The sequence below is a fragment of the Lytechinus variegatus genome, chromosome 18 (genome assembly GCF_018143015.1).
Source record: "Lytechinus variegatus isolate NC3 chromosome 18, Lvar_3.0, whole genome shotgun sequence".
Classification (NCBI taxonomy): domain Eukaryota; kingdom Metazoa; phylum Echinodermata; class Echinoidea; order Temnopleuroida; family Toxopneustidae; genus Lytechinus; species Lytechinus variegatus.
The window spans coordinates 13,914,877-13,923,850 of NC_054757.1; the positions used below are offsets into that span (position 1 = coordinate 13,914,877).

The window sequence follows — 8,974 nt, forward strand, 5'->3', positions numbered from 1 at the left end:
GGTGTTAAAATGGAGAAAGGTTGCGATAATTACATACACTCATGTAGTGAACACCTTTTATGTATATGATTTTTTTTTTTTGCTTGTCATGCCGCCAGTAAAACAAATCGTTCTAGCTCAGGGCCCTGCATATTAGAGATTTGTATGCTGTGCAAACCCTTCACTCAAGTTAAGGGTCTTAATGTGCAGCTAACTTATGCCTTATTATGAAGGCCCTCTCACTCGGGAATTGAAACAGCAAGTTAGTCTTTGCGTGAAAACTTGTTTAATAAAGTTTCAATCAAGGTCTGACATGCCTACAGAGTCTAGACTAGTACGACCCTGGATTATCTTGACCAATCACATCACGTTGTTTACAACCTCGGAGAAGATCGAAAAAATGGCGGGGACAGCTACCAAAAGTAAAAACACAATTACTTTGAGAGGATCAAGTGAAATTGTTGCAGAATTCTTCTGTGAGTATCTTCCCAACTCAAGCGATGTTATTCCTTAGATGACGGTAAAATCCCAGTTGGAGCGATGAATTAAAAGAGGTTTAGTACAGAAGCGCTCGAGGTAGAGAGTTATGCGCATGGAGTTATTTCAGTCCCATTCGTTGTAAATTGTGCCATGTTCAAAATCTTATGATGCTGATTGAATAAATTTAATTTATTGTCGACCTGTCAATTTCATTGATATTGTGATTGAGATTTTGCTACAGTTGTAACTTTTAAAGTACTAGACTGTAATGTTACATTCTCAATTTGACCCCCCCCCCCCCCCGGAAAAACTTCAAAAAGTTCATCGAAAAAAACAATAAAAAACAAAGCCAAGCCTTAGGTTTGAAAATTGAAAAAACAAATAAGAATTAAAAAACACAATAAGATAGATCTACATTAGGCTAATCTACAGTTAATTATTTTTCGGCAACTTTTTTATATAAATTGAGTTAAACTTAAAGGCAAAAGCCAAAATAAGGGCAAATTTCTTACACTTATTTGCTTAATTTTAAAGGGCAAGTCCACCCCAACAAAAACCTGATTTGAATAAAAAGAGAAAAATTCAACAAGCATAACACTGAAAATTTCATCAAAATCGGATGTAAATAAGAAAGTTATGGTATTTTAAAGTTCCGCTTCATTTCACAAAACAGTTATATGCACATGGTTATATGCACATCTCGGTCGTTATGCAAATGAGGAACTGATGACATCACTCACTATTTTGTATTTTATTATATGAAATATTTTTATTTTCTCGTCATTGTCATGTGAAATGAAGTTTCATTCCTCCCTGAACATTTGGAATTCCAATTCCATTATTTTATCATTTTGTGGTTCAGGCAAGGAGGTCCTAATCGTCAAATTCGTAAAATCAAAATATTGTTTTATAATTCAAACAATAAAAAACAAAAGAAATAGTGAGTGAGTGACATCGACCCTCATTTGGATGTAACTGGCACGTTCATTTAACTATTTTGTTAAAAAATAAGCGAAACTTTGAAAAATCATAACTTTCTTATTTTACATCCGATTTTGATGAAATTTTCAGCATTTGGCTTGTCTGATTTTTCTCTATTGATTCAAATCAACATTTTTCTGAGGTCAGGTGGTCACAGAGCTGCCAAGTAGTCCTGATTTTCAGTATTTAGTACTGAAAAGTTAGAAAAATACTGATAGTTTAATGTAAAATACTGATTTTTAAAGTTTCAGCTTTATGTGTTGTCCTATGTTATTTTGTGAAAATACTGAATTACTGATTTTCTCACGCGAAATACCGATTTTCAACTTTAAAAATACTGAAATGTTCTTTTTCGGGTTGGCAGCTCTGGGTGGACTTGAGTTGACCGTTAATAAAAAAAATCATTTTTTGAAAATTTTACAATACAATCTTGCAGTTTACATCTGGCTCTACACGTGTGCAAATTTTCGCGGCGATCACACAATCAACGGCTGAGATCTGATGTATATGTTGGTCTGAAATAGCCCAGTTAAGATAGGGTTAATAATTGTACTATCTTTCTCTAGATTATGGCATCAATAACTTGTTGTACCAGCGTGGCATCTATCCAGCGGAGACATTTGCAAGATGCGACATGTATAAGTTGCCCCTACTGACGACCACAGATGAACACCTCAAAGCTTACCTGTCAACGGTGATGGATCAACTCAAAGGTTTGTCTCTCCCCTTTCCTGTTTTCTTAAGCACAGCACACACTATGCTATGCGATTGTACTAAGATCCTATTGCAATAAGTTGCCAATTGCGTCTCAGTGCAATCCCATAAATCTCAGCGCAGGTCAGTGCACACATTGTAACAGCTCTACAATGTGCCGCATCTCTGTGGCAACTTATCCGTGTCACCTGCACAGCTAGATGAAAATTTTCATTTGGTATGGACTTTTTTCTTTATTATGTCTTCTTTCATTTGATGAAGACTGATGTACATGTATGTGGGAGGGATATAAAACAAGTGTACAGTGGCTCATTCTCGGAACAAGCTAAAACTATTCACATCGAAGGAGAATCAATAGTACCCTTCTGGCAGTTTATCTCCAATTCGTCTAATGCCACTTTGTCCAATTGCCAACTCAACTATCATCAGTTCATCTACTCACCACATGGTCTACTTTCATTTAGTCTAATGCCATTCCGTCTAATAACCAGTTGGTCCAATAGCCATTTAGCCCTAGTGTTCCAACTTACCCCATACCATGTTCCAACTTACCCCGTAGTGGGGAAGTTGGAATGCTTGCGATAGTCTTGTTCAAGGTGGATTTTTTCAGTAACCATCATAGAGTTAAAAATTTTATGGGGTACATTTGAAGCCCTTAAATATATGCTTCAAGCTGATACATGTATTTTGATTGTTTCTCGAATAAAATCTATTGGGATTTTACAGCCATTTTTGTCAAAAATGTTCCAACTCACCCGGTCTCCCCTACCATTTGGTTGAATTAAACTAAAGTGTTAATTGTGCAAAATGAAAGAAAAGAAAATGGGTATTATTAGACCGACTGGTTCTTAGACGAAGTGGTATCAATAGACGAACTGGTGATTAGACAAAGTTATGATTGGACCAAATGGTTGTTATACGAAATGTTGATGGACGGAATGGGATTAGACTAAATGAAGGTAGACCATGTGGAGAGTGGACCAGTTGGCAGTGGACGAATTGGCCATTTACCCTTCTGGCCCTTGAGAGGAGGGAGCTATTGATGTTCCCTCGATGTGAATAGTTTTAGTCAGATCCTCGATTGTCATGCTATACAAAGCAAAATAGTTCCTAATTCATCTTTTTTAATGGAATAGTATGTCTCTTCTTTTTTTAAATGAATTTTATCACTTTAATCCAGAATGGCTGAATCAAAAGATTGTACAGAAGGTGGTAGTGACGATATCAAGTGAAGAAACGGATCAAGTGATGGAAAGATGGCAGTTTGATATAGAATGTGATAAGACCATGACACATGATAGGTAAGTATGATTCTATCCTGTGCTCATTGCCATTTCAAAGTATCCTTCAATTCTGCAATGTGTTTCACAAGTTGAATGTGACTTCACAATGAGATTGCGTGTTGAATATCATTCGCACATTGGCACTCAAAATGATTTTTTAAGTTGCAATTCAATCTTTGTGAAAGATTCTGCTGGATGGTGTTTCACAAATACAATAAGTCATGCTTAAAGGTAAAATACTGTAGTTGCAGCAAATAATTATATCATGAGAAACTTGAGAAAGTCCTTTAAATCAAGGTTAATTGTCAAGATATTATCATACATCTAGACCTGGTGCATTGATGTAAATTTATCTTTGTAAAATCATGACGTCTTAGCTCCAAATCGATAATTCTGATGATCACTGACGCAGAAAAGCATATGTGGGACAGCGTATTAATATTGCTTCGAAAAGTACCTGATGTTTGATGGAATTCTGTGTTTATTTTGCTCATTTCTCACCAAATACGCATTTTCTTCCAAAGCCATTTGGCACATATATTTTATTTATACAGTCAAACACTTTGGTGGTAATTTCATTGGATTCTGTTCGAAACTCATTTTGAGATCGTTACCACAACTGGTACATGTATTTACCTTTAAGCATAGCTTTAGGATCCCCCCCAATGTTACTATGAATTAATTTATTAATATAATATATGAATGAGTATGCCATAAAACAGTTATAATGTGAAGTATGTAATGACTTTTTTGTCTAGGATAAATTTGGCTGTTTTACTGATTGAAAATGAATTTTGATGTTTTTATTCATGAGTCCACTCTTCAAAAAATGGACTCATGAATAAAATAGCATACCGGTATCTAACCATGGTAACAGGTGTCAATTTGGCACAATTCGACAATAGGGCGCATCAGCATTGGACGTTTTTATACACGGGCTAAATTAAGCGTAATTTATACAGCAAATCTGCATAAACCATGGATTTTCAAAACCACCTTTGTGAATTCGGGCCATTAAGACAGGAGCAAATGTTGTGTCACCCCTCTAGGATCTACATGGTAATCCCTGGATCATGCTGGCATGGTATCTACTGAGCACTCAGGGGGTCTTACATGGACCATGCCAGTTTTCTCTGCTAATACGGCAGTCTATGCATTATGCTGGATGTTTTTGTCCTGCCAAACACTACTGTGTTGGCCTCCTGGACGTTCACAGACCTCCAAGGATGCCTAAGGTGTCTACATGGACCTCACCGCCGGATCACCCTGGATCTGACCCGAGTTGGTCTGGCAGCTATATGTAACTGCCGTGCCAGGGCTTTACATGTTATCACCATTAAACCACTAATGAAGTGTATGTCTTTATTCATCTTTTGCAGTAAGCCAAGAGAGAAGTCACAAGCAGAGATTCACAAAGGAATTCAGGCAGTCATCAAACAAATCACAGCTTCAGTCACATTCCTTCCTTTATTAGAAACAGCATGTAAGTCAGTGTTTTATCTCAGTGTTGAATTGGAGGCCAGGGGCTAGTTTCATAAAGAGTTACAACTGTTGTAACTTTGCCATTATGGCAACTATGGTAACCTTGATTTTGATTGGCTGCTGAGCCCTGTTGCCATGGTAGTTGCCATAATTGCAAAGTTACAACAGTTGTAACTCTTTATGAAATGGGGCCCCTAGTTGGTGTTTCATAGAGCTGTTTGTAAGTTACAATTGACTTAACACATGACTGGTGACCATTTCTTCTGATAAATGATATACCCTATGCAGTTGACTTGGCACTGAAAGGGTTACTCCAGGCTGAAACTAATATGATTTGAACAGATTAAGAAAAATCAGACAAACAAAACACTGAAAATTTGATCAATATTAGACAAGGATTAACAAAGTTATCATATTTTAAAGATTTTCATTATTCCGGTGAAACAGTTCTACGTATATCTTCATGAATATTCAATGAGCAAATTGATGATGTCATATCCCCACTTGTTGTTTTGTATTTTATTGTATAAAATTAGGTTTATTCAAATTTTTCCTTCAAGAACCAAAAATATTGGAATAACAACTCATTAAGTGCCTTAGATATTCATTGCTGCGACTTATTTCATTAGAAGGGAGACATATTCACACATGCATGAAAAAAATGAAGCAATTATGATTTCATGTATACGAAAAAAGAAAGTGGGGATGTGACATCATCCCATCTAATGAATATTCATAACTATTTTTCTGTTTTCTATTCCTTTTAACTGTTTTTACAATTTATTGCTAAACTTTAAAATTTAATAACCTTGCTATTTGGTATAAGATTTTGATGAAATTTTCAGCATTTTTCTCTGAATTTTAATCTATTTAAACATAAATATTTTCAGCCCAGAGCATCTCTTTAACAACATGTTCCAGTCATACATAAAGTTGTGCATGACTTTAAGAACAGCTTTATGAAGCACCTGCATGCTTGCCTAGAGGCGGAGGCTGGTATTTCTGAGGCTGAAGTACTAAAATTTGATGAATATCTATTTCCTAGTTAGCAATGAAAAAATTGTTATATTCAAAGATTTTTTATTTTGAAATTCCTAAAACCAGGTATGGCAGGGTTTTTTTTGTTTTTAACCACGGCTGGTGTAGTGTATGTTACAAGTGTATATATTTTTTGACATTTTGACTTTTAACTCTCTTGTTTTATAACTGATTTTTATAATGCTACTTCTTCATTGATCCTCAGTTTATTCTTTCCGCTCAGATTTCCTTTAAGTAAATAAAGGAAATCTGTTTTCTGTTTTGTTTTATCCATTATAGGTAAATTTGAGTATCCACTTTTGTTTGTATAGTGTGTGGGTATGTGTCTGGATGCGGGGTGAGTGTGAGCGCATGCCTGGGTATATGACTGTTTAATGAGTGTGTCCTTGTGAATATTTTTTTTCTTTTAAATAATTCTTTTTGATAATCAATATTCCTTTAAGTAATATGCAATGTACAATTTTATTGTATTTTATTGTAAATTCATGGCGCAATTTAGTTTTCAAAACTACTATGCCTGTATGTATTTTATATGTGATTTTGTATTAATAAAACCATTTATCTATCTATCTATCTAAAAAAAGGACATGTTTGATATCTCCATGTCACAAAGTTGGCATTACTGCTATATTAAAGTTCCTATGACACCAATTCCATCTTATTCTAGATACAAAATATCTATTAGGTAGTTTTACTTGAAAAATGTGAATTTGCCATTGGTTCCTGTGTACGACAAACCGGTATTGAGTTTTTCCATGGAAATGAACTTCAACGGGAACACCCACTAATATTTTCGAAAGAGTCAACCGATCGACCTGTCAATCATTGTGACGTCATCGAAGGGAGGATTTCCCAACTGTGCAGCCGGACCCCTAGTTATTGTACACGTTCCACTTGTAACCACAATAGGCACTTCACACTCCAAATGTCAACAACTCTCGGCCTTCCCTGACGTCATTGTCATGTGATATACGAAGCCCAAATTGGGCTGAATTTTTGTGGGCGGGGCGAATTTGGTTCAATTTTCAATATAAAACTGCCTTTGAACCTGATGTGGGACGTTTTTCGGGTAAAATTTTGATGGAATCGTAATTAGTAACCACTAAGCTAACTAATAAATCTGCATCTTTGCTGTATTTCATGGGACCTTTAAATTGTGTACTGCAGAGGAGACTGCTGGGCGCGTTAGATTAATCTAAGAAGCTAACAAAAGATTAAGCTTGTAAATTTTCAAAGCACTTTGCATTGTCAATGAATGATTTCAAGTTCAGTGTTGACATATTGGTGTTGGTGTTAGGTCAATTTTTCCTCGAGAATGACACCAAACATAAAATGAAGATGGTCCTGAAAAGTCGCTAATTGTGGAGATGTCAGTAATGTGATCTGGATCAGTTTTACAAACTCAGAATAGATTTTGGAGCTAGGGGAAGCAATCCAAATTCCAACACCAACAACAATGCCAACACCGGACTTGAAATCACCCAATGTGTATTAATAGAGTCAACATAACCATTATTTAACTACGGCTAATGTTGAAATTATTTTCCTTGTATAGAACTGCAATTTTCCCCACATTTCTCAAAGACTGCTATACAAAAATTTTTGTGTAGGAGCAGATTTTTACACAGCATTGTACAGAACCTGATTGAGGGCTTTGATTAAGACCAACATCGCCTGCCCTATTCCAGTCACTCATAAAAAGGGGGGCTTACTTTAAAAACGGCTATAGCAGTTGCAGAGATGACACTGCACATAAAAGTTCCTCATTTATGTGTTTTTTTATCATATTCTATTTTTCAAGGTAAATTCAACCTACTTATCTACACCGACAAGGACCTGAACACTCCGGAGAAGTGGGAGGAGTCTGGACCGTCCCTCATCGACAACTCGGAAGAGGTCAGGCTGAGGTCGTTCACAACATCAATACACAAGGTCAATGCTATGGTGTCCTACAAACTCATGGATGGTATATAAAAATGAAATTTTGTTTCATGTAGGATGATATGCTCCATATTGTGTGCTTTCTGTGAAGAGTGGGTTGTCAGATTTGATTGCCCTTGCAGATAAGTGAACATTTTATGCCGTTATTAACTTGTAATGGTGAAAGGTGAGGAATGACATTATTTCCCATTGCCTTTGTTCGAAGAGTGCACTGGCATAAATCCTTGCGTCACACCTATTTTTAAGGGGGGATGGAACAATAGATCATCCCCCTGAACAAGGTGTGACCAGGTTTACGCCATAGAAGAGTGGGTTGTCAGATTTGAAAACGTTTGGAGATATGAACATTTTATGCCTTATCTTAACTTCTAATTGGTAAAAAGATGAGGTACCGGTATAACGTATCCCCATGCCTCGTTCATGTTCTGCTATGTCATGGGGACATGGTACTTTTTTATTAGTTGTGTATTTACTGCACATTTTGTTAATGGGCATTTTTCGAATGGTGTATTTATTCAGTAAATAGTAAATTATACCTGTTCACTGTACATGTATGAAGCAATTTGATTGGACGGTGGAATGGAAGCCTGGAAGTATCAGCCAATAAAGAGCAGGGTTCTTGCCATATGATCACTGAGTTGCGAATTACTAGCCAGTGCTTGGTCATTGTGGTCAGTAGCAATCAGTTTTGTCGAGGAGAATAATATTGCAGAAGCTGACTTCAAAGATCAAAATCTCTACAGAAAAGTATTTGTTCAATGGGATACATGTAGGGGGGAGTGTACCGAGTTGACCAACAATGTATTATCTCTCATTGACTGTGTGTTATATAAATGGCTAGTCGTAAATAATACCTTTGAGCTTATTAGTAATACAGAGGATAATTTAGTCTACGATTTTATTTTTATAGACTATAGAGAAACTAAAATGTTTTTTAGAGGTAACTTGGTAACATGATAATTGCGATATGAATATATTGGGTAATGAATATGTGTGTTAATCATTCAAATTAGCCTAGACTAGACTACTCTGCACAAAATGATGCATTGTGGGTAATGTATCTGGCCAGACATGAG

At 36.0% G+C, this 8,974-nt stretch overlaps 1 protein-coding gene across 1 annotated transcript; it reads left to right on the forward strand.

Annotated features, from left to right (window-relative positions):
- The first annotated feature begins 331 nt into the window (after window positions 1-331).
- LOC121432097 (mitotic spindle assembly checkpoint protein MAD2A-like) lies at window positions 332-8,599 on the forward strand. Its single transcript, XM_041629948.1, has 5 exons — window positions 332-455; window positions 2,007-2,153; window positions 3,335-3,455; window positions 4,817-4,920; window positions 7,759-8,599. The coding sequence occupies exons 1-5, from the start codon at window positions 380-382 to the stop codon at window positions 7,929-7,931; spliced, it is 621 nt and encodes a 206-aa protein (XP_041485882.1). The 5' UTR covers window positions 332-379; the 3' UTR covers window positions 7,932-8,599.
- The last annotated feature ends 375 nt before the right edge of the window (window positions 8,600-8,974 follow it).